This window comes from Belonocnema kinseyi, chromosome 6 (genome assembly GCF_010883055.1).
Source record: "Belonocnema kinseyi isolate 2016_QV_RU_SX_M_011 chromosome 6, B_treatae_v1, whole genome shotgun sequence".
NCBI classification, from domain to species: domain Eukaryota; kingdom Metazoa; phylum Arthropoda; class Insecta; order Hymenoptera; family Cynipidae; genus Belonocnema; species Belonocnema kinseyi.
In genome coordinates, this window is record NC_046662.1 from 55,146,574 (window position 1) to 55,173,551 (window position 26,978).

At 27.7% G+C, this 26,978-nt stretch overlaps 1 protein-coding gene across 1 annotated transcript in view; it reads left to right on the forward strand.

Moving 5' to 3' along the window:
- LOC117175400 (dynein heavy chain 8, axonemal) overlaps positions 1-26,978 on the forward strand; it is a 158,593-nt gene that overhangs the window by 117,283 nt on the left and 14,332 nt on the right. The window contains exons 53-60 of the mRNA XM_033365109.1: positions 3,052-3,207; positions 3,302-3,437; positions 3,579-3,730; positions 8,609-8,862; positions 12,499-12,927; positions 20,179-20,455; positions 20,854-21,040; positions 24,073-24,334. Of these exons, the coding sequence (XP_033221000.1) occupies positions 3,052-3,207; positions 3,302-3,437; positions 3,579-3,730; positions 8,609-8,862; positions 12,499-12,927; positions 20,179-20,455; positions 20,854-21,040; positions 24,073-24,334 (1,853 nt within the window). The remainder of the gene's footprint in view (positions 1-3,051; positions 3,208-3,301; positions 3,438-3,578; positions 3,731-8,608; positions 8,863-12,498; positions 12,928-20,178; positions 20,456-20,853; positions 21,041-24,072; positions 24,335-26,978) is intronic.

The window sequence follows — 26,978 nt, forward strand, 5'->3', positions numbered from 1 at the left end:
TCCTCACAACAGGGAAAGGGTTTGAATGCAAGAGTGAGGCTCGAAGACACAATTTGGGTAGGTCGGGCTGAGGAAAACCGAGGACGATCCCCTGAAAAAACGGCACCACGTTGGGTTCTGGCACTTGCGTTCCTATATAAAAAACTGACTTAAAATATGGCAATTTGCACGAAGACAACAAAACCCACATACTTCCTGCAAATTGTAAACTATTACAAATATTTCAACTAACTACCTCCAATTTAAGTCACTTCATTATCTTCATTAGGACTAAAGATAGTGTGGTCGCATATTTATTCACAAAAAACGAACAATTATTTATATTTTTCAAAATTTTCGATGGCAATCTGTTCGGAAATGTTTGATGTACCACCATGATTTTTTTCAGATTCTTCCTATTATTTTTTCAATAAAAAACTATGCTTCAAAGTTCACTGTTTTTAAAAGCTATCAAATTTCCTTACTTTCCATCAGACTTTCAGATCTGTAAGCTACAAATAATTTTTTGGAATATTACTTTTCGGCTCATTAACGTACAACATTTGCACTTTTAAAAATGATACCTCTTTTATTAACGTATTATTTTTTCTTCACATACTTATTCAACGTCAAAGCCAGAGGACTCAAATTTTCTCGCCGATAGTAGTTAGTCATATCTTCAAATTGAGGGACCTCGGTGCCTTCCTGGTTATTTGGCTTCACTCTCAGTTCACGATAGAACCTTCTTTCATCTGCCTGAAAGTTTTGAATTTGTTGCCTTCGTGCACTACTTTTCTTGTACCGACGCAGTCTGACAGTGAGAACATCAAGTCTCTGTCGTTGAGTGTCTAAAAATTAATCCATTATTGCTGGTGGTAATTTCTCGTTGTGTCGAGGCTAGATGATTTTAGTAACATGGTTTATCAGCTTTCTGGTTATATTTCCTTTCTTATATTGAGTTAATCGACCCAATTTTCACCTTACTTTGCTGACATCCATATCCAATCTGATCTTCCATGGTGGATCTCGATCCCTTGCTGAAACAAAAACTGCATTTGCAGGCCTAGTTTTGCGGTCCAACGTTCTAACGGTTGTCACAGCTGCACAGTATGCAAGAGTTTGCACCTCTAACGCAGTTTGTGCTACGTTCAAATACCTAGGTAAAACCCTGCTGTCGAGATGTGCTATTAGTACACGCAGATCATTTGTGATGTTTATTTTGGACAGAGAATACTTTAGTGTTGGTTCTACATATCTGAACTCTAGTAAAGCATGACCACAATTCCTTTCCAGGTGCTGTAGTTTTTCTGAGAATTTCCTATCCACATCATCGTTAGTAATATCGGGATGTGGTTTTAAGAGGTCCGGTACATGATGATAATTATCCCTAGCACATATGCCTTCAGCATCAATCAAGTTTTCGTTATCCACAACTTCCAAGGCGACTTCATCAATAGGAAGCTGTTGCTCCACGTCCATTTTGATAGCAGATATTTCAATAGCCAAAAGCACTCTGTTTATAGACATTGAGAGTTTTTGATCTGCCAGATTCTGCTTATTTATTTTTGTGGCTAGGTCTGGGTATTTAAGTAAGAAGAGTCTATGATGTTCTCTCCTCACACTTTGCCCAAATTTCTCTGCCAAAAAATAAAGGTGCATAGCATCTCTCTTCAAATGGTATGTCTATTTTCGTCGCATTTTTGGTTGCTGAACCTCTGCTTCTGCCTCTATTTGTATAAGGAAATCCACCTCTGGAGGATGTGGTGGTGTTGGATCATCAACAGGTTGAGGATTAAAGTCAATTGCTCCTGCTTGACGGTTTGACGTGGCCTCCTCTAACTGATGTTCATTGCTGTCGTTTTTCGACGCCAAATCAACCTGTTGTTTAATCTCCATTGCTCGGTCTTCTGTAACATGTAGATTAGTCTTCATGTCCTTCACTTCAGCGATAAGATCTCTTAGCGCTACTTTTTGTATATTAGGATACTTTGCAGCAAATTTTCTTCCTCAATTGTATCCTTTTTCCATTTTCGTTTCAAACTTCGCACTTTCGTAATAGAGACGCACCAATTCCTCTTTCATTGTGGTATCCCAATTGATGCTCTCCCAGGGTATTTCTGTCGAGGTGGTTGGGTGCAAATAACTAGCGCTAGTCAAAGCATCCTCAGCAGGCACAGTTGATGTTCCATTGCTTACCGTTTGTCGCAGATGTTCTTGCTGGCCAGCTGTTTGATTAGTGAGATCTGTCTGGCCATCTCGCAGCATCGCCACCGTCCCAAATGCCGTTGCCGCCAGCTGTGGCTCCAGGGGCGCCACGACAATCCTCGGGAAGCAGATGAAATTTCTTTATTATTGCGATATAACTTTAAAAAATCGTAAAATTATGGAAAACCGTGAAAAATATTCTTTCCACGAATAATTTGCATATAAAATTTTTGTTTGTTTAGTATATAATATTGGAATATCTTTAACTAATATTAATCTGTGGAACTTATTAAATATTTGTGGGCTATAACTCATTTGGAACCAAAAATGTTATTTTTTTCCCACTGCTCGTTATGTTAGGTAGCTGCCCTATTTATTGATATTAAAGGTCGTCGGTGTTACATAGCTAGATGTACAGAATAAATTATCATCCTTTATTTTGATTATCTCTTTGAAAAATGATGCATGAGTGAAAGAAAATATTTTTGTCAAACGATACCATTCTAAATAATGTAATATGTGTGAGACAGCAGAACAGTTGAATTTTTAACTATAAAAGATTTATTTTCAACGAAAAATGAAGTAGTTCAATTTTCAATTTGAAAAATTAATTTTTAAATAAAATGTAACCAGTTTTCTACCAAAATGCTAGATTTTAAACTTAGGAAGTGAATATTTAACCAAAAGAATAAATTTTCAAAAAGTAGTACAACTTTTACCCAAGTTTTTAAAAATTTTTACGAAAACAGATTACTTTTTAACAAAAAAAGTTGCATTTTCAACAGAAGAATTAAATATAATGGACAGCCCCATAGTAGCTTCTTATGAAAAAATTTAATTTGTAAATAAAAAAATATGTTTTCTCAGCTAACATTGCTCACACACAAATACTTCAGAAATCATTTAGAAGATTGTGTTTCTCTTGGACGACCAATTTTAATCGAAGATGTAGAAGAAGAATTAGATCCTGTCCTGGATAACTTATTAGAAAAAAATTTCATAAAAATAGGAACTTCTCTAAAGGTATGAAGAAATTTTATTATACAGTCTAAAGATTTCTTTTCATTTTTATAAATAGTTCATTATGAGATATTAATTTAAAAATTTTTTATTCTAGGTCAAATTAGGTGACAAAGAAGTTGATATTCATGATGACTTTAGATTATACATCACTACAAAATTACCAAATCCTTCTTATCCTCCTGAAATATTTGCTCGTACCTCTATCATTGATTTTACTGTGACTATGAAAGGTAGTTTTTCTACTAGACAATTTTTTTTAATCACATAGAGATTCATAATTTTACGTTCTAACATATCTAAAAAAATATTTTAATATACTTAAGATAAAAATAATTAATAAAATCAATTGAATAAAATGAATTTTTTAAAAGGATTGGAGGACCAACTATTAGGTAGAGTAATTTTGTCTGAAAAGCAAGAACTAGAAACAGAGAGGACTGAACTTTTAACAGACGTAACACTGAATCAAAGGAAAATCAAAGAATTGGAAGCTAACTTACTCCATAAGCTAACAACTGTTAAAGTAATGATTTATTATTTTATTTTAAAAATAATTATAAATTATTCCATGAGAAAATCTCAACAACGAAAAATTTTCCTCTTTTTTTTGATAATGAAGCATTATTTAACAGGGAGGAGGGATTCAAATTTTGATTTTTGTTGCTCAGTTGAGTTCAATGATTTGTGACTCTACTAATGTAAATCAAGCGAGATGTGTTCTACAGTTTCGATTTGATCTTTTCACACCCTATTTAATAATCGTCAGTATTTTGTAAAAAGATCAATATTTGAGCTTCAAAAAAGAGGGTAAAAAAGTCTTTTTTTTAATTTAGACGGTTTTTCTATTTAGGCTTGAAAGGAAGCTGAGCTTTTTTCATAAAAATGAATACGGTTAAAAAGTGGGTTAACAATCGCTTATTTACTAATGTGGATGAACAAGTTTTTCGCTAATATTAAAAGAGTTTCAAATCATTGAAATATGTGATATCCACAAAATACTTCGCTTACCCTACATTCCTTCCCCCTTTCAGCGTTAATTAGAATTATTTACCAACAATTTCCCTTATTAATTATTTAATTTCCCCTTACTTATTGAACTTCTATAAACTGTAAGGGTTTCTACCCAGGGTTACGAATCCCTTGAAGCTATTGTTTTTTTTCCAAATCAAACTAATTAGATTCTCATCCTAATGAGGAGGTATTGGTTTTATGTAAAATTACACTTTCACAGTTTTCAACAAATCTCCACGTTTTGAGACCCCCTGAGTCCGCGAAAAACGATTTTTACTAAGATGTTGTTCTGTCTGTCCGTATGTAGTCTGTATCGTGCAGGCACGATAACTTTAGAAAAATTAATCAGATTTTATTCTGCTTGTGCACACTTTTTTAACGCCTAAAAGGAAATAAAGAATTCTTAAACCAGCTATTTTAGACGAAAATTTAAAAAGTGTGCGCATTTTTAGAATATTTGGGACCATTTTTTTTCATTTACAAATTTTACGTACGGCAATTTAAATTTTTATCATACAAAAAATAATCAAAAGCACCATATTGCGGACAAACTATGCAATATAAGAAAAAAATGTATGAATTGTAATTGCACGCCCTGACAAGATCTACAAATTTGTTATTATTCACTTTTTAATAGGACAAGTAGTTTTTGGTTTGAGTCGTAAAAAACAACATTGAAAATTAAAGATTTGGACAAACGACACAAGCTAAGAAAAAAATTAATGGACAAAAGCTGCTCTTCCAAAAAATAGCAGAAAGTCATTCGAATTTGTATGGAATAATTTTTTATGGGACACGTAGTTTTTGTTTTAATCGTAAAAAATAAAATTAAAAAATAAAAAATTAAATTTTTCAAAAACGACACAAGGTGCGAAGTAAAATTAAAAGGTAAAGTTGTTTAACCAAAAAATATCTACAAGTTGGTTATAAGCTCTTGTTATAGAATTATATTACATAAAAGTAAAAAAATAAACTTCATGGAAAAAGGACACAAGATATAATGAAATTTTCTTTAACAACATTTTTCGCCTAAATTACATCCACATTAAGTATAAACAAATTAAATTGATGGAAAAACTTAATGTAGAAAAGTTCTTATTTTCGATGAAATCAAGTGCGAAGTATAAGATACGTGATGAAAATGTGTTCGTTAAAGCCGAAAGAGCTTTAACAAAAGAGAATTCACAATCGCCAAATGACAGCGAACAGACAAATACATTATTGAGTGCGAAGCGTGAGACAAATAAATGATCGATATATTATTTTAGTTGTTTCAAATTTTGGAGTAACTGGAGAAGCGAAGTTTACTACAAAGAAATATTATTAAACCCTGACATATAAAAATTGGAAAGCAAGAGGGAGTGGCAACATTATTACAAATCGCTTTGCTATGCGAATTTGTAAACGAGAGGATGTCTGATTGGGGTTAATTCGAAAGAGAAAGGCAATGTAAAAAAATGATTAAAAAAATGCTTGATGAGGGGAACTGAAAAGAGAGAGGTGTGGGACAAAATTATTACCAATCATTAAGGGCAGTTGTAAAAGCTATTACAAATTTGTCGCCCCAGATATTGTGATCTGCTTTATTTTCATGTTCATCCAGTTAGATTCATCCAGAAAAAAGATTCCCTTCATTTTTAAAAATCCTTTAAATTAAAGAAAAATATCAAATACCTCTCAGGCAAAAAAAAAGTTTCTTTGATTCAAAGAAATTTTGATTTTAAAATGATTTGCTTCATAAGAATTTCATAACCCTGGGCAAAAATCCTTATGTTCTGCAGTCCCGCTATAGAGGCCGTCTCGGGGGTACCCTTAATGTCCTTCGTACTATCTCGGAACACCCCAAAACATGAAGAAGCATAGCCGTGTCAATTATTGCTGTTGGACTTTCGTCTCAACAACATTTTGTTGTTGTGTAATTGACATTTTTATTTATTAATGTCGAAATTTTGTTGATAAAATTTTTGATAGTCAGTAAAATAAAGAAATTCTAACTTTAAAGCTAAACATTTTATTTATTTGAAGTAATAAAAGGCCAAGCTACAAATAAGAGCACTCAAAGTGGAACTCTTGAATTCTAAACTTTTTTAATTGAAGTTTAAAAATGTATTAATTTTAAAATATTGTATTGAAATGCTCAATAATTTACACGTGTAAAATGAAAGGTATTTTCAAATTAAATAAGCCTAAATTTAATTCAGATAAACTGCAAAATTTAGAATTTTTTTATCACAAAAATAAAAAAATTCAAATTCAGGAAATTTAAATGAGATAAAAATAAAATACAAAATCCTATTTAACGTCCAATAATCATATAAATGTGCAGAGTTCCTGAAATTAAAGCCAAGAATCCAACGATCAAATCTGAAAACCCACCATAACATTTTCTTATTGAAATTTGGAAAAGGTTAACAATTTTTTCCTAAAAAAGATAGAGCAAAATATTATAAAAATTTTGAACAAAATTAAAAATATTCCAGCAGGCAGGAACAGCCACGAAATCACGATGCTCTTTCTTGCTGACGCCGAAGAATGAAAACCTAAAAAACATTTTTTTTGTCCACAAAAGAATTTTTTTTCTTTTTTTTAACTGTTTAAAATTTTTTATCTCTTTTCAAATTTTAATAAGAAAATAGTATGGTGAGTGTGGAAACTTGTTCGTTGGACTTTTAGTTTTATTTTCAGGAATTCTGCACATCAAAAATTACAAAATTAAATTCCAAAAATATAAATTCACGTCATCATTTTTAGTTCTCTAAATTAAAGAATCAATTAATGAACTTGAAAATTTTCAAAATTTCATTGTTTGAAGCAATACTAAGCAGAAAACATTGAAAATTGAAAAATTACATTTTGTTAATTGAGCACTTCGTAAATTAAGTTAAATTATTTTCATTTCCAATATCTGTATTTTGACAATCCTTGAATTAAAAATTTAACTTTAAAAATAGAAATCTAAAATGGTTCATTATGAAATTAAAAGAGTTTTTAATTATGCATTCTAAAGTGAATGGACTCATAATTGAGAAAGATAACAATTTAACCAATTATTTTAAAAGTTTTCAAAATCTAACTTGGACAGATTTTTCTTCTACTAATTTGTAAAACTCCCGATCAAAAGCGAATGTCCTGCGACATTTTTGCAACTGACTGAAAACGACTTCAGAAAACGACACTATTAACTGCCGGGGGTACTACCCGCTTTTTTCATGCTCTCCTGCGTTGTTGTGTATTTGCTCAGCCGAGCTCTCAGTGGTTCCCTCTCGCCCCCTTGGACCACCTTATCATCTATAACGGGAATTTGTATTGCGTGACTGCGGTTTAGATTTGGAAGAGAAGCGAAGGAATGTAAAGGAAGTAAGGGGAGTACATAAGGTGAAGCGGAGGGATGAGGAAGTATAAGGAAGGTGGGGCAGTGAGGGTAGGAGTCTTACGAAAGCTCATTTGAGTAGGGTTGAGAAAGTTTGGAAATAAAGTGGAGGTTTGGAGAGGTGAAGCATAGGATAGAAAAATAGGGGAAGTGAAGGGCGAATAAGAATTGGAATAATAGGGAAGGTAGGGAGGTAGGGAGGTAGGAGAGAAAAAGTTATAGCATGGAATCATGGGAGAAAGATGTAGTAAAAGAAGCGGGAGTAAGGGTAAGTGTGGTAGAGATAGATTTGAACGAATTCATCAACGTCTTAATAAGCTAGAAAACCTTTTTTAGGGTTTCATACTTGTTACTTTTACTCAGAAGGTTAGATGAGGGAAAGGAAGTGATCGAAGTAGTTGATGAAAGTAGTGCAGGTGAGAAGGTTGAGAAAAAGTAAGAGAAAGGTTGTTAACGAAAGTGCAAAGGAGATAGGAAAATAAGAAAAGGAAGTCGTACAAGTGTAAAAGTGATGAGAGGGTGAAGAGCAGTGAAGAGGAGAGGATGGAAATTAGGGAAAGGGAAGAGTGTAGAGAGAGTAAGGATTGTAAGGTAAAGTAGAGATCAGGTGATGAGGTGTGTGGAAGAGGATAAGGGTGACGATGAGTGGGGGAGTAGTAGGTAGGGGGATTAAAGGAAGTAGAGGTGATAATTAGATAGAATTGAATAGGACAGGATAGAATAGTAATGGTAAAAAGGGGTGATTGTGGGAGAAGAAATGGCGAAAAATGTTATTAAATTCTGAATAGGCTAGGAAACCCTTTTCCGTATATATTATTTTTCTTAAAATGTAAAAGATTATGTTGAAGATAGGGCGTCTTTAGTTAAAGACAAATATTTTTTTAAGTGTTGATTTGTTTAAAAAAAATCATTTAGATATACGTTTTTTTTAATTCGGAGCAAAATGACAAATTATTAAAAAGATTCGACTTATTAATATTAAAAAATTCGGTTTATGCTTTAATTTATCATCCTCTGTAGGGACCGTTAATAGAAGACGTGGAACTGATGGCCGTTTTAAACAACGCACGAGAAACTGCAACTGAAGTTAATGAAAAGTTAACAATTGCAAAAGATACTGAAATTAAAATCAACTTAGCCAGAGAGGAATTTCGACCAGTAGCAACTAGGGGTAGTGTCCTCTACTTTTTGATTTGTGACATGGCACAAGTCAACGTCATGTATCAAACTTCACTTGCTCAATTTTTGGAGAGGTTTGATATATCCTTAGACAGGTAATTAAAATACATTTCAGTTGCAATTTTGCCTTTTTTCTGAATGGGTCATCCACAAATTATGTAAGATGTTGTTCTAAAATTATCAACCTCAGAGATTTTATAAATCTATGAAATGAACATAGATCATGTTAATTAAATTAACTTGCAAACTAATTAAAATTATTTTTAGAGAAACACAAAAAGTAGTATAGCTATTGCAGTTCTACGCCAAATACCTACCAAGCAAGATTCTGTTCCATGATCGGTTACCATCACCGGATAATTACCCTCGGTCGGTAATGCAGATTTCTGCAATGTATGAATTTAACCATTTGTAGATACATAGCTTAGAACTTTCATAGCTATACTGTTAGAGAATGCCTTAGTAATGAGTATTCAGTCTTACAACTGTACAATTTAATCATTTCTTCAGCGTGTAACATTTAACGTAATCCGAAAAACTTGGACATTGCAAATTCATAAATGTTTAGCCCTACATCAGAAAATATGCAGTAGAAACATAAGTTTGTTTTCTAATGAAAATTTCCATTTTTTCATCTTAATGCTTTTAAGTATTCAAAATGGACCTAAATGTTTATTTCAAAAAAATAAGTCGGTCCATAAATGAACTAAATTTCTACTTATTTATCGCAGACTTCGAAATCCTTTACTTATTTTCTTTCCCCCTTCTTTTCTCATTTTCCAAATAAATCTGAACTGAATTAATAGAACCCAGTAGAAGAAGCCCACTATTTTGAATTGCAAGCTACTGTTTAGGTTTAAAATTCTAGTATCACATTCTTGTTCAAATATTTTATTATTTGGCTAAAAATCTTAATACTTTGTTGTAAACTTAAGAATTTTATTACAAAGTCATCCTGTTTCGTCAAGAATATATGTTTTTTCAAATAGAATTTTAAATTAGAATAATTTACCACTTGAATATATTGTTTTTAAAAGAAATAAGACGACATGTATCTTGCCGATTTGTCAAATGAAAAAAATTGCGAATATTATGTGTATATGAATTCAAAAAATTCAAAAAACACGAATGATCACAAAATGGTCAAAACTTGGGTAAAAAATAAGATATTATTTAATACAATGCATGCATTTATTTATTTATGCATGCATTTAGTTATTTTTTTCATTCTGTTTCAGTTGTAATATCTGGTTTTTTTAAAATGCTTTCGAACATTTATTAAAAGTTAACAATTAACGAAATCGTACCGTATTTTCTCAAAAAATATTGAAAATAAAACTCAGAGATCCAAACTTCTTTTTTCTCCTAATGTCGTTATAAATTTGTCCGAATTTGATTCGATGATAGTCGGCCCTAAGCTGTCGTCGCGCCTTAAAACACACATTTTTTTCGTGGAAAAAAATTCGAAGTTTTTTACCAAATCTACACGAGGTACGAAAAAGTAAGAAATACTCTACAATTTTTTATTTTAATTCAAAAAGCATAAAATACTTTACAATTTTTTTCAATTACACAATTTCATGCTTTCGTATATATATTTCGTATTCCCTTTACAAAATATTATATTCTAGTGTCACATGATTTTGGGACTTGAGAATGGACCACCTTCCCGATTCAATATGTATTCAACCTGTGCAAAATTATTTTCGTTTTAGGTAAAAATAATATTTTTAATTGAATAGTTCATTATTTCATTCTTTATAATTCATGTATTCTCTTATAGTTTGAAAATTAATCTTTTTTATTTAAAAATACAACAATTTGCTAGAAAATTAATTTGGTTGGTTAAAAATCCGTTCGTTTCAGTAGAAAAACATTCTTCTTCGTTAAAAATTAAGATTTTCTGATGAAATTCAATTATTTGGTTAAAATTGTATGTCTTTTGTTAAAAATTTGTTTTAAAATTTTTTGAAAATTGAACTATTTGCTTGAAAATTAAAGTATATGGTTGAGTATTCTTCTGTTTGAGAAAAAACTAATTGCTTTTGTTTAAAGGTTCATCTTTTTATTAAAAATTCGTCTTTTTCAGTTCAAAATTCTAACAATTTTGGATGGTAATCCTTATATTTTGATTAAAATTGAATTATTTGGTATAAAATTCATTTTTTCTCTTGAAAATTGATCACTTCAGTTGAAAATGAATATATTTACTTTAAAATTTTAATATTTTGTTTCAAGTTCGTTCTAAAAGATTCTAAATTCAACTATTTGTTTCGATATTTATGTATTGAGATTTCATCTGTTTTAGTGGTTAATTAGTCTTCTCATTTAAAAAATCATCTGTTCCGTTAAAAATTGAACTATTTTATTACAAATTTACGTTTATTGTTAAATATTTATAATTTTAGTTGCAAATTTATTTCTGCTGTTAAAAAATTGAAGTATTTTGTTAATTTTTTAAGTTTCATTTGTTCAGTTTAAAATTCAACTATTTGAGTTGAAGTTCATATAGTTCGTTAAAAATTGATCTTTTTTGGTGAAAAATGAATTTTTTTGTTACAAAATGTAACTGCGTTGTTTAAAGTTTATCTGTGTTGTTAAAAAATAATAATTTTAGTTGGAAATTCATTTCTTCTTTTAAAAATTGAACTGTTTGGTTGAAATTAGATTTTTCTGTTTTTGAAGCGTAATTTGTTTTTCTTGAAAACTTAGCTATTTGGTTGAAAAATTATATATTTTGTTCATAATTTAGCTTTCTTGGTCGAAAATAAATCTTTTTGATAGAACATTCAACTATTTCGATAAAAATTTATTTCTGCTGTTGAAGATTTATAATTTTAGTTAGAAATTCATTTCTTCTGTTAAAAATTGAAACATTTTGTTAAAATCTCATTTTTTCTTTTTTCTTTTCTTTTCAATCCGTTTGGTAGATAATTGAAGTATTTGGTTTGAACTTGATTTTTTCCTTTAAAGATTTGTCATTATATTACAAAATTAGTTTCTTCGCTTGAAAATCTAAGTATTTCGTGAAAACTCGGTTTTATTTTTGATGGAAAATTAATTTTCTACCTAAAAATATACCTACTCCATTTTTGGTTGAAGATTCATCCGTTTTATTGAAAATTTTAACTATAATTCAAAATTCAGGTATTATGTGAACAAATTGATCTTCTTTAGTGAAAAATTAATCATCATAGTTAAAAATTTATCTTTCAGATTGGAAGTTTTGTTATTTGATTTAAAATTATTTTTTTGCATGAAGATTCATTTTTTTTCTTAAAAATTCATTTTTTTTAATAAGAAAATAACTATTTTGTTGATAAAATTTTTATAATTAATGATTTTTTTCAACTTAAAATATAAATATTTCATTTTCTGTGGAAAATTTATCTTTCTTAGTTGAAAATTTATCTATTTGGTTAAAAACTCTTCTGTTTGGTTAATAATTTACGTAGTTTGTTGAAAATTCGCACTTTGTGGTTTAGTTCTTCCTAGAATTGCTGGCCCACACAGTTTCTCAGTGGGGCAGAGCGAGAGCGGTTGTGACTGTCGTTTCGGAAAGGCCGCAGTGCGCGAGTACATAGTCGAGTATATTGCGCAATATTATATATTCCAATGAGAAACGGCTTAGGCGGCCCTGACTCTTGACGTTTCGATTCCTCCCTTGAAATCGTGTTTGTGGATGACCTATACAAAACTATTTATTTATGAAAATTAAAAATATGAGGCAGATCAGAAAAGAGCCCTGTGAACATGAGAAGGATAGGCTACATTATAGAATATCTTACCTTCGAAATATTTAAGTACAAAGCCAGAGGACTTTATGAAAATCACAAATACATGTTTAGTGTTTTGATGACTCTGAAGATTGATCTTCAAAGAGGCGCTATTTCTCATGACGAATTTCAGTATTTCATCAAAGGTGGCGCTGCTCTTGATTTGAAGGCAGTTGAACCAAAACCATATAAATGGATCACTGATGTTGTTTGGCTGAATTTAGTGGCTCTCTCTTCTTTAAGACAATTTCAGAATATTGTTAATCAAGTTTCCTCCTCGGAAAAAGCCTGGAAGTTTTGGTTTAATAAGGATGCCCCAGAGGAGGAAGTTATTCCTGAAGGTTATAATAACTTGGACACGTTTCGTCGTCTTCTAATAATAAGGTATTCAATAGAGTAGTTCATATTCACAGCTGAAAAACAATTTTCAAAAAATTAATTTAATTAATTTTTAAAATAAAATTTGTAAAAAATGTTGAAATGAAATAAACAATTTTTATTTAAAAAATAAACAAATTAATTTCACGTTAAATGAACTTTTTAAATTTTTTAATTAACATACTGTGTTAACTGAAAAACATAGTGTTTATATTAACTTTTTGAAAATGAAAGTTTAGGCACTTTTTAAGCAATGGCCAAGGAATTATCTCAACCCAAAAACTTTTAATTTTGACTCCATCTTGAATTTTTTTACTTGCATTAATAATTATTATTCCGTAAATTGCACTTTTTTAAACATTTATTTATAATTGTTTTTGGTTCAAGACATTTTTCAATTGTTTAACTGTTTTCATGTTAAACAATTTCCCACAATATTAAAAGTTTTTTCGTAGAAATAACCACATTACTTTATAGTAGGTGTAATATTTCTTTCTTAAATAAATTTTCCAGTTGTTAAAAAATAAACAATTAATAATTATTCAATTCTTGCATTTCGCGGCAAAGGTGGAGAAAATTCTAGTTTTTTTTTATCCGTTATGTTGCTTACTATTTATTATTTTTCTTTGGAAATTATTGCTTAACTGTTTAATCAATTATTATTAGTTCAAACAGTTATTTTATGTAAATTGTTAATATTAATTTTTGCTTGTGGGATAAATAAATACTGATAAATTGTTTAAGCATTTTTTACAATAAATATTACTCCTAAAATCGATTAAGTTCGTCAATAATTCCAGAAAATATTAACTTTTTATATTTTGACGCAAAGAATTTAATTTAACTAAAGTAAAATTATTTTAAAAATCGTTGAATGAATTAACAAAAAACACTTTTTCCATATTTATGAAATTTGCCATTAATCTCATAATATACATTACTATTTATAATTCGTCGGAAAAAATTTAAGCAAATGGAGATTGCTTCGAGATTTCAAAGGGAAATGATGTTGGATTTATTTTTTGACCGAGAATTTGATAAACTTAAAAAAAATTGGTAAAAGTTTCATTTCAACGGTTTTTTAATAATTAGTCGAGTTGTTATCTTTTGCATTTATAATATAATTAATTCTATATTACGTAAATCGAAAATCTTTTATCTAAAAATTTTTCGTTTTAGATTTTTATTTTAAGCGTACATTTATCATTCAAAGAATTTTAAAATGCAATTTTAAAGAAAAAAAAGAAAAAATTAGATGCGATTGAAATCTACAATTTTCGAAACGAAAAAATTTTCTTGTCCCAACTGTAGATATAAACTATAATCATTATTTAAAGTTGACTTGCACATAAAGGATTAACAAGAGAATAATAATTGATTTTAAAGACGATTCGGAATCTGTTTGAAAATTAAGGATTTTCAGATTTTACCGTTCAAAATTGAACTGTTTCAGTTCTTCTTCACTTTTCATGTCTTCGTAGTTAAACAAATATAAATGCTTGATTAAAAATGTATCAACTATTTTTCATTTGAAAAATTTAATTCACAAGTAAAATTGTTCAATTTTAATGTATAATAAATATTGAGCACTTATTATTCCTAGAAAAAAAATCAAGTAAGCTAAACCGATATTTAGAAGATGTGGAAAGATTGAAATTAATAGAAAATTTTAAATGATTTGAAATAATTTATGTAAGCAAATTCAAACCTAAATATAGATTTTTGCATATTTCGAACAAAAAATTAAGAAGCTTTCTAAAAATTTTGAAAGGTTTAAAAAACATTTTCGCAAGATTACCAGGATAATTGAAAATTACTTTTTATTTTGAAAAATCAATTTTAAGACAATATTTAAAAATATTTCTGAAATTGTCAAAAATAAATTTGGAAGATATTAAGAAAATATTGATATTTTTCAGAAAAAATAGAAATAACTCGAATGATTTTAAAATTTCTAAAAAAACATAAAAAATAATATAATATTTAAGAAAATGTACAAAAACATCTAGATGTTTCTAAATTTCAAAAAAAATTAAAGTATTTCTTTATAACTGATAAAGTTTTCTTAATTATAATAATCAATAATTTTTTTATTTTCTTGTGCTCATCTTCAAACTAATTTTTTACAGTATCGCAGCAGGTTATGGGTATAAATCTTAAAAAAATTCCTAGTATATTGTAAAAACTTGAATTTAAATTAATTTGAAAACATCTTACCTGCTGACAAATAAAAATAAAAGTTGAATAAATATTTATTTTAATAAAATTGTATGGAAACTTTATGATTATAGATTTCATATATTTACAAACTAGAAAAATAGCTTTAAAATGATCACCAGAAATTAAAAAAAATATCAATTATTTCCGAAGTTATTGAAAATTAAAGAAAAAATTGAAACATACATTAAAGAGAATAATTTTTAGTTTTAAAATAATTAAAATTAAGAGAATTTCATCAGTCCTCAAAAAAGAGATAACCGTTAACTTTCGCACCGTAATAAAATCAAAATAATTTAATTTTTAATCTAAGAAATGTCCCGTTTATAACAAAAATGAATTTCCAAGATTTAGATATCTAAAAAAAATAGTTTCTATATGATTTTTAAAATCCAAATACCAATTCTTGAAAAATGATTGCATTTTAATAAATGACGGCCTATTTTTCCGGGAAATCATTCTCTACAACTCTACTATCTCCAATTTTAAGATTAAATTTGTCGATAACTGAAATAGTTCAAACGATTTTTGTTAAGAAAAATTTTTTTGTTGCGAAAACATTTATTAAACAGACAAATATATTTTAAGATTATTAATTAATTTTTTTAATTGGAAATAAAGTTGTAGAGAATACTTTTTCGGAGAAAATAAGCCGTCATTTTTGAAAATGAAATCATTTTTTTTAATTGGTAATAAGCGATGGCCAGAAAAAATTCAATAACAAAAAACGGAGTAAAAATAAATGTTTTTTGGTGTACATTTTTACATTTTTCATGAAAAAATAATTTTTTTTTCATTTGAAATGACATCAGTTATAATATTTCGATTTTTAAAACCATAGAAAAACTATTTTTTTAGATATGCGATTCTTGGCACGGGAACTACTTTAAGATTGCTTGAAATTATTTATAGTTCAGTTTTTAGTATTTCAAATGGAAAAATTTCTAGCCTTAGATCTCGAATATTTTTATTTCATTGACCGCAAAAAATGTTTGGGGACAGGAAAAATACCGAAAAATGACAGGGAACTTTTTCCTGTGAATAAAACGGCCACCTTGTATATACCCAAAATTATTGTTTAAAAAGCATTACTTCACTTTGAAAAATAGGCAAGAAAGTAATATAAAGGAATTAGATATATTAAGACCTGTGTCTTTTATGGAGGTTTTTATATAGCAGAAAACGTTTTTTTAAATTAAAGTCATTAAACCGTTTTTTACTATCAACTTTTGTTTATTGCTTTTTCCGCTTTTTAATAGAAATGAACTCTTGAAATAATCAAATAAAGAGAAAAGTCTAGAGTTTAATTCGCACAATTTTGCTTGACTTTTCGGTTGGACGTAATACTAATAAAATTTTAAAAAGTTCGACAAAATTAAAAAATTAGATTTTTTTTTCTTTAATTATTACAATTTTTTGTACTATTTATAAATCATTACAAAGATTCTGAAGATATTTGAGGCAAACATGCAAAGTCAATTTTTTCGGATATTAAGGAATCTGTATTATCAGCGAATATAAAAATTCCTTGACGTCTTTACAGACTAGATGGAGCTATGATTACAATTTTTCTTAAATTAAATTTTTTCTGAAAACAGATTTCCAAAAGGAGCGAAAGGAGATCTTTTGTTTAGAACAAATTTAATTTTAAAAAAAGTACTTTATAGCTCCATCTAGTCTATGAAGACATTAAAAAATTCTGTTATTCCCTCCCCCCCCCCTGTAATAAACCGTAACAAAATATTTCTGCCCCCCTCCCCATATTGCTGTACGGAATTTTCAGTTTTCAGAAATGTTTTACTAGTTATTGCTAGTAGAATTAGACAGGGTTTGCAAAAACATTTTCAAAATCCTTGATCATTAATATTTAAATACTAGCATCTTAATCAACCTGAAAAGAGTTACGTTTTCAGTTAAAAAATTAATATGAAACCAAAAAAAGGCTTTTCTACTAAAAAGTTAAATTTTCAAACAAAGACACAAGCCTTTAATAAAAAAATTAAACAATGTAATTTAACTTCATACAACTATTTGAATTTTCAACCAAAGGGATGAACTTTCGACTAAAAATATAAATCTAAAAAAAAAGATTTCCTCACAAAGTGATTCAACCAAATTCTGTTTAAGAAAATAATTGAATAATTAAGCATACAATAATAAATTTGAAACCAAAAGTTGTTCTTCCATCCAAAAAACAGAAGTTTCTACTGAAATAGATGAATTTTTGAACCAAAAAGATAAATTTAAAAAAAGTTGGTTTTTCTGTTATCAAAGATTTCAGTTGACTTTTCACGATCTAACTATGAATTTTTAAAAAATAAATAAGTTTCTACGAAAAAATTTAATTTTGAATCCAAAAAATATGAAATTTCTCTTAAGAAAGATAAATTTTCATAAAAAAAAAAAAAATTTCTAAAAATAGTTAATTTTTAATTTGAAAAAGATTCCAGTTGACGTTTTGAGATTGAATGAATTATGTAATAAAAGAAAATTTCTAAGAAAAAAATAGAATTTGTAATCCAAAAATACGAATTTTTTCCACCAAGAAGGATGTATTTTTTAACAAAAAAAGTTGAATTCTATACCAAATAGTTGCATTTTTATCCCAGAAAGATGAAATTTGTTCTAAAACAGATGAATTTTTAATAAAACCAGGAAAATTTTTTTTAAAACGTTGAACTTTTATCCAGAAGAGATTTCAGTTCATTTTTTTAAATCAAAATATAAATTTTTAATAAAAACTAAATTTTCTATAAAATAGTTAATTTTCGTCAAAATAGTCAATTTTTCAACCAAAAAGTATGACTTTGTGACTAAATAGTTTAATTTTCATCCAAGAAGTCGCATTTTTGTCCAAGGAAGATAAAATTGCTCTTTAAACAGATGAATTTTGAATTAAAAGAACATTTTCTTCAAAATTGAATTTTCATCTAGAAAAGAATTCAGTTTCTCTTTTAGCATAAGAATATAAAATTAAAACGAAAATTAAATTAAAACAATAAGTAGATTTTGTAAAAGAAATTGAAATTAAAAAAAAAACAGCAGAATTGTCAACCAAAAAGTATGATTTTTTAATCAAATTTTTAAATGTTCAATCGATTTTTCGAATTTTTATTCAAGAAAGATGACATTTCTTCTAAAAAAGATGAATTAAAAAAAAAACTTAAAAAAAGTAAAATTTGTACTCGAACAAGATGCCAGTTCATTGTCGAATTTTTAGAAAAAAGAATGACTTTAACAGAATTCTTAAATTTTCTAGCAACAATTTGCATTCTAGTCCAAGAAAAATAAAAAGTCGACTGAAATAGGTGAATTTCAAAATCGAAAAGACAAATTTTCAAAAAAAGAAATTAATTTTCATGGAAAAGCTTCCAATTGACTTTTCAATACAAAAATACAAATTTTAAACTAAAAGTACATTTTTAATGTGAAAGTTTGATTTTCAAACAAATATTTTCATTATGATCCAACAATGATGCAATATTTCAAATTTAAAATATTAACTTTTAAATAACAAAGACAAATTTTCATAAAAATAGTTTTTTCAAAAAAGGTCTTAGTTGACTTATCAGCAACCAAATATGAATTTTAAACAAAAGTTTATTTTTTACGAAAAGAGCTGAACTTTTAACCCAATAAGATGCATTTTTTACCAAATAGTTGAAATTGCAAACAAAAAGGATGTCTTTTCAAATAAAATTGTCAAATTTGCAACTAAATAACAAAATTTATAACTATAAACATGGTATTCCGGAGAAAGTTTTTGCCAATTTTCTAAAATTACGTGCTTGAGTTAAGGACCTTCTCCCCGTGCTGTAATAAATTTTAACAAATTGTCTCGACCCTCCCCCCTTGAATTGTTACGTAATTCAAGTAGTGTTCCATTACAGGAATTTCCATCACAAAGTCGACCTTTTTACGTGAAAGTATTGCATTTTCACCAAAATAGAAGATGATTTAATCAAATAGTTCAAATTTCAAGAAGAAAATGAAATATTTTAGTCATTTATTGTAAAATAAAGTTTTTTTATTTAAAATTTAAAAAATAATTTTTAATAAAAAAATATTAACAAAATATTAAAAAATTTTAACTCGAAATATGAATTTTCAGTCAAAAAGATTAATTTTCTACCAAAAAGACAAATTTTCAACAAAAACCTGTAAATTTACAACCGAATAGTTAACTTTTTAATAAAAAAACATAGATCTTGAAACAAAAATGGACTGAGTTGATTTTGAGTTAGCAAAATTAATTTTCAACCAAAAAAGAAACGAAATTTCAACAAAATGCTTTTCATTTTCCACGCAATAAATAGATTTTTAACTAAAATAGAAAATCCTAAAAGAAAACACTAAATAGTTGAGTTTTATATCGAATAGACTGATTTCCTATCAAGAAGCACATAACTGAAAAAGATGAATTTTCAACAAAGCAGAAAAATGTCGGCAATATGATAAATCTTCTATTATAAAAATAAAATTTTAATAAAGTAGATGAATTTTTAACTGATAATATAATTTTTTAAAGGAAAATAGTAATTTTCTTCTACAATAGATAAACTACCAACCAAATAAATAAATTTTGAAACAAATAGTTAACTTTTCAACTAAAAATATCAATCTTTAACCAAAAATGGAATAGGTACATTTTCAATTAGAGAAATTAATTTTCAGCAAGAAAGCTTTCAATGAAACACTTGGATTTTCAAAAAAAAAAATCTTAATTAATAAAAATGTAAATTTTAACATAAAAACTAATTTATAACAAAATTGTAAATCTTCTACCATAAAACTGAATATTCAATAACATAATCTAATTTTGAACTGAAAAGATGAATTTTTTAACATGAAAAATTATTTTCTTCTAAAACAGAAGACTGCTTAACTGAATACATCAACATTTAACCAAATAGATGAATTTGCAACATAAAAAATTCTTTTTTAACCAAAAAGACTACATTTTTTTATTAAAATAGAAATAATATAAGCACGAACCCAGATGTTAATATAGACTCGTTGAAATTTTTTTCCCATTATTAGAGCTTGGTGTATGGACAGAACACTTTCCCAGTCAAGAAAATATATAGCTGGTTCCTTGGGTTCAAAATATGCGGAACCTGTTATAACTTTATTAGATGGAATGCTTTCTGAATCAAGACCAGACACACCAATGATGTGCTTTTTAAGTATGGGCTCAGATCCTACACCCAGTATTGAACAGCTTGCTAAAAAAATGGAGATCAAATGCAAAAGTATTTCTATGGGTCAAGGCCAAGAAGTGCATGCTAGGAAATTGTTATCTAGTGCAAAGACTGAGGTATTTTATGATAAATATTAGTTTTTTGTTTATGAAATTACGGTTTTTGTTCTACAAGTCTAAAGAAAAATAGGTATAGTCTTTAGATGTGAAAAAATTCTTTCTAATTCCGCTGGGATTTGAACCCTGGTCTGCAGATTGCCAGTCGTTCGGTGATAGAAGCCTAGTGGGTTAGAGCACCAGTTCGGCAATCTGTAGAACTGGGTTCGAATACCAGCAGATGTGGACAGGATTTTTTCACAGCTGAAGACTATAACCATTTTGGTTCATACTATTTGATCAAATACCGTAATTCCATTAATAAAAACAAATGTCACTACGCTAGTTGACAAAATAACATAAAAACTCGATAAATATCGTTTGTCTGAAAATATTGCTCATAAATGATCAAATTTAAGGGATTCTGGGCGCTTTGTCAGAATTGCCACTTGGGTCTCGATTACATGGCGGAACTAGTAAATTTTATTTTGGAAATGGAAACACCTCATCCCGACTTCCGAATCTGGATAACAACTGAACCACACAATGATTTTCCTATTTCCCTGTTACAAATGTCGATTAAGTTCACATACGAACCTCCTCAAGGTACGATTGATTATTAATAGTTAAGTTTTTTTATTATTAGCTGTAAGATTGATGAGGTACGATTGATTATTAATAATTGATGACTCTTTTATTGTTAGTTGTCATCTACAAATTAAGTCACGTGTTTTTCTGAAATTTTGAAACTCACTTCACCACAAAATTTCAACTAAAACAATTTTTTATATAAAAAAAAAGTTGAATTTATCCAAAATTACGAATTTTCAACAAAGTAGGTTGGCCTTTCATAAAAAATACTAATTTTCAAATAGTAGCATTTTTAACCCAAAAAGGATTAATATTATAATTCAATATTGGAAGATTTTAATATTGTAAATCTATGAAAAATTATTACCGTGACATTGTCTCTGCCCCCCCCCCCCCCAAGTTCCTAGTTTTAGTTAAAACCTTACTAAGATTAATTTAGCAAAATTTAAAGTGTGAAGTCAAAACCAAAAGAGTTTGCTGTGCGAGATGCACTTTATTTCAAGCTTTATTATTTGAAACTAAAATTTCAACTTTCTAACCTAATATTCTAAAAGTATTACAAATGAACTTCAATATTTTTAAAAACTATTCTTCTTTATTCTATAAATGATCAAAAACAATATTTATTTATCTCACACTTTACAATCGAAATTTTTTTATTTAAAAAATCATTCTTTTTATTTGAAAAGTCTACTAATTAATTTCGTAAAAGAATTCATCTTTTTTGGGTAAAATTTTAAAATTTAACAATTTTTTTAGAGATTCATCTTATTTGGTTTGATAAAACATCTTTTTTAGTAGAAATAAAATTTTTCTTTGTTAAAAATACAACTGTTTGCTTATTGATTAATCTGTTTTGGTCGAAGTTTTGGTTAAGAATTTATCTGTTTTGTGGGAAATTCACCTGTTTTTAAATTAAATTTTGGTCTATTTTTGTTTAAAATTCCATTCTTGGCTAAAATTAGTTTTTCTTTAGTTGGCAGATTAATTTTATTCATTAAAAAATTAAGTTTTTCATTTCTCTCATTTGTTAAGAATTCATCTTTTTCTTTTAAACTACATTTCTATGATTAAATATTTAAATAGGGTGTTAGAAGTTGGTTGTTTTTTTTATGGTGAAAAACTACTTTTCCTAACTGAAAATTTAACTTTTTCATTTTCACATAAAAATTCAAATTTTTTTCTAAAATTCTTGTTTCTTAAAAGAATTTCCTCAACTGAAAATTTAAATATTAATTTATGCTTGAAGATTGATATTTTTATTTGAAATTCATTTATTGGGTCGAAAATTCATGTATGTTTTGGAAAATTTGACTTTTTTGCAGATAATTAAATTTTGTTGTTGGAAATTCATCTTTTCAATGAAATAATTAACTGTTTAGTCGAAAATTTGTATTTCTTGACTGGCAATACATTTTTTTCAAATTTTACTAATTCTTTTTTTGCGAAAATTTATCTTTTTTTTTGTTATAATTTTATTCTTTTTCGTGGAAAATTAATCTTCTTCATTGCAAACCCATGCATATTGAAGAAAATTTATATTTTTTAGCTTGAAATTAAACTAATTGATTATAAATTTATCTTTTTAGCTAAAATTTTAACTATTTGTTTTCAAATTAATTTATGCAGCTAAGGATTCAGCATTTGGATTAAAAATTACTTTCTCAGGTCGAAAATTCGTTTATTCTTAAACATATTTTTTAACTGAAAATTTAATTATTCAATTTTTTGTTAAAATCTATCTTTATTATTGGATGATTCAAAGTTATTTTCTTTAACTTAATATGTATTTATTACATTTTCGGTTCAAAATGATCCTTTTTAGTTGAAAATTCAACTATTGAGCTGGAAATTCATGGATTTTTTCAACTCGACTTTTTTTCTTGGAAATTAATTTTCTTGGTGGAAAGTTTATATTTTGGTTTTAAAATGCAACTATTTGGCTAAAAATTAACTTCCTTTCTTTAGAGATTTATCCTATTCATTAAAAATCTATTTACTTGGTTTTTAAAACTAAACTATTTTTTTAATTCATTACTTTTTTATAGAAAATACATCTTTGTCAATATAAAATTGTTCTAGAAACTATTTCTTTTAAAATTCTTTCTTTTTGTCATATAAAATTAACGTTTTTCGCTCAAAATTGATTTTTTTGGTTGAAATTCCAACTATTTATTTCCGAATGAAAGCGTACAGCTAAAGTTTCATTATTTTAATTACTGTCTAAGTGAAATTAATTGTTTCCTTTAGTTAAAATATAATTTTTTAAAGTAGAAAATTCATCTATTCCAATTTTAGTTTATAATTTATCTTTTTAATGAAAAATTTAACTAATTGTTTAAAATTTGTTTATTTTTTTGAAAAATTCGTCTTCGCTGTTAGATATCTAATCTTTATGGTTAAAGGTCCATGTTTTTTATTCAAAATTTAACTATTTCATAGAAAATTCAGTTTTTTGGGTGGAAAATTAATTTTTTTCAGTGGTGTGAAATTCAACAAATTGGTTCAACAAATTGAATTTCCTTCTTTTCGGTTCTATATTTATTTTCTTGGTCAAAGATTTAGATTTTTCGTCAAACAAGGAATTATTTGGTTTAAGATTCATATCTTTGTTTGAAATATAATACAGTAAAACCCTTCAATAGCCCTCCCTTCTATAACCCTTCCGAGATTTGACGCCGCGCAGCAAGTATGTGTAACAGAAGCTGCCCGGGTGGGCAGAGTATGCGGTTGTCACTCAGGTGAGCATTCAGGCGTGAAATATGAAAAGCGGAGCGGGCTATAATAAGTTAGATCTTACCCAATGTCAGCACCAAAATCGGTGCTATAAAACAGTTTCACTGTACTTTTACATAAATAGATCAGACGTATGCTGGAATTTTTCTCTGAGTTTTAATATATTTGGAATAATTATATTTTTAAAAAAACTTTATCCTACTCAGTATCTTTTACCCTCCCCCCCCCCTCCACCAGAAAATCGTCTTACGCAATTTTTGGATAGATACCCCTCAAACACAAGTAACAATTTTTAAACAATTTTTTTTCAGGAATCAAGGCAGGTTTACTTGCAACTTACAGTTCAATGAATCAGGAAATGTTAGACCAATGTGATGTTCCAGAGTTCATACCATTAGTGTACACAGTTTCATTTTTGCACACTGTTTTACAAGAGCGTCGAAAATTTGGTCCCTTGGGGTGGAATATTCCTTACGAATTTAACTCTGCTGATTGGCTTGCGTCCTGTATGTTTATGAACAATCATTTGAATGATACTGATTCGAAGATAGGAATCAGCTGGTCGACTGTGAGGTACTTTTCTCAGTTTCATCAAATTGAACCAAAAAAAAATCTAAATTTAATTTAAATGGCATTATAAATTGCCTGCTACGCGCTCGTGTAGTTTTTCACTACGAGGAGAACAATAATTTGTAAGAAAAAAAATAAATATGTCGAGTAACTATTTATTTTTTAAATTTATTTCTTTTTATGGTCATATAAACATAATTTTTCTACGATTCGTAAGAAAATAAAAAAAAATTAGCAAATTTTAGAAGTCAAATCCAAGTTTCAAAAGACAAGTTGATTTTTAAACAAATTGTTAAATTTTCAACCAAAAGATCAAATTTTGTACACAAAAATCTGATTTTCGTGCCAAATTCATTAAATTTTCAGCCCAAGAAAGACGAACTTTTAAACAATTAAATTAATTTTCAACTAAAAATGATATATTTTAAAAAGAAAATGAAATAGATTTTGAACTAAAAAACAAATTTTCTAAACCATCAGTTAAATTTGTAACCAAAGAAATGAATTTCAACTAACATTATAAATCTTTAACATCTTCGAAGGTCAATTTTCTACAAAAATAGATCATTTTTCAACAGTCATAACAATTAATGTCTAACTAAAATTATGCATCTTTGAGAAAAAAATTAATTTTTAGTAAAATATTCAAACTTTCTTCAAAAGGAGACAAATTTGAAACAAAAAATATAAATTTTCTACCGAAAAAGACAAATTTTCAACCAAAATCGAATACTCAAATTTCCTATTAATAAACAAATTTGCAACCAAACAAAAAACAAAGCTTCCAATACATTCTTAAATTTTCTACTAAATAGCTGAATTTTTAAGATATACATTATTGACAGCAAATTAAGTAGCAAAATTTTTATTCGAAAAGAATTAATTTTTAATACAAAGTATTTTAACATTTAATATAGCAGTTACATTTTTATTTTAAACCTAAAACAGATGATTTAAAAAGGAGGAATTTGCAACAGAAGGGTTCGTTACACAAAATAAATTTATTTTTGACCAAAATGATGCATTTTTTAAAAAATTCATACGTTCAACCTGAAAGTTTAATTTTTAATCAAAAAAATAAAATATCTAAAAAAATGTGCTAGCTGCTATTTCAAATGAGAACGATGTTTATTTTAAATAAAAAAATGCAATTTATTAAAGAAGACGAATTTTTAAAGATTTTGACAATTTCAAAATCTATAACAATGTACATTTTGTGTAAAATGTTGTGAAGAATCCGCAAGATGTAATAATTTTCGTATCTTTTTTAAACCTATAAATATGTCTCTCGATATGACTTAACGTTTTCCTATAATTTTTGTATATCCTGTAAGATTACAAAAATTATCTTAAGCTCATCCAGGTTGTCTTTCGACGTATTCTAAAATCTCGTGGGGGGGGGGGCGAGAAAATATTTTACGATTTGTAACAGAGGGGGAAGAGGGTCCTCTACTCATGTACGTAATTTTGGCAAATTCGCAAAAACTTTCTCCTGAATATCATCTTTTTAGTTATAAGTTTCATTAGTTCTTTGTAAACTTGACAATTCTTTAAAAAGCCGGATGGTAGTATCTATCTTGGATAAAAATGTGACTATTTTTTTAATTAAATATTATATACAAAATCTACTTTTTGTTTGAAATTCGTATTTTTGTATTGAAAGGTCAATTGAAATCTTTTCGATGAATACTCAACTCTTTTTTTTTTAAACCTTGTCTTTTTGATTTAAAAAATCACTTGTTTTAGTAGAAGTTTCATTTTGCTTGGACCAAATGCAAATGGTTGCTTGATAATTTAACAATATTATTAAAAGTCATACTTTTTGGCTAAAAATTCAACTATTTAGCAGAAAATTAACTTATTGTTTAGAATTCTTATTTTGTTGTCAGACAATTATCTAAAATCTTCTTTAGATACAAATTTCACTATTTTTGTTGAGGTTTTTTTTTCATCTGATTCAGAAGAAATTTAATCTTTCTTGAATAAAAATTTAACTGTTCGGTTTAAACTTAAACAATTTTGTTTAAAAATCATAAGCTTTTGTTTAAAATTCGACTGTTTTGCTAAAAAATGAACTGAAATCTTTTTTGGATCTATACAGTGTGTCCTGCGCGAACTATTGTTAATTTGGTGGCGGGTGGGGGTTGTACACAAAAAAAAAATAAGAAAAAAAGTTCAAAAATTTTTTTTGGCCAGATGCTCATTCTGGCCACAACAGAGGGTACAAGTTGTATGGGCGTGTGAGCATGTGCGGCTACAAACTTATGTTAATATGAGATTGTTACAACAAACAATAACAATGAGATATGTTTGGAAAAATTCAGATAAACGTAAATTATAAAAACATTAATTACAAAGGCCATAAAATACTAAAAGTTACAACTACAAAAAATTTGTTTGTTTAAACAATTAAACTTCATATTCACTTCGCTTTTCGACTAAAAAGTGCACCCAAGGAACACACCTTAACTGAAGAGGATGTAATAATGATTTTTTATTATAATAGAACATTTTTCAATTACAATACAAGATTATTCAATTTTAACGACAAATGCAATATCACACACATGTCCATACGTACATAAAACTTGTACCCTCTGTTGTGCCCAGAATAAGCATCGAAACAAAAAAATAACAGTCCTTGCGA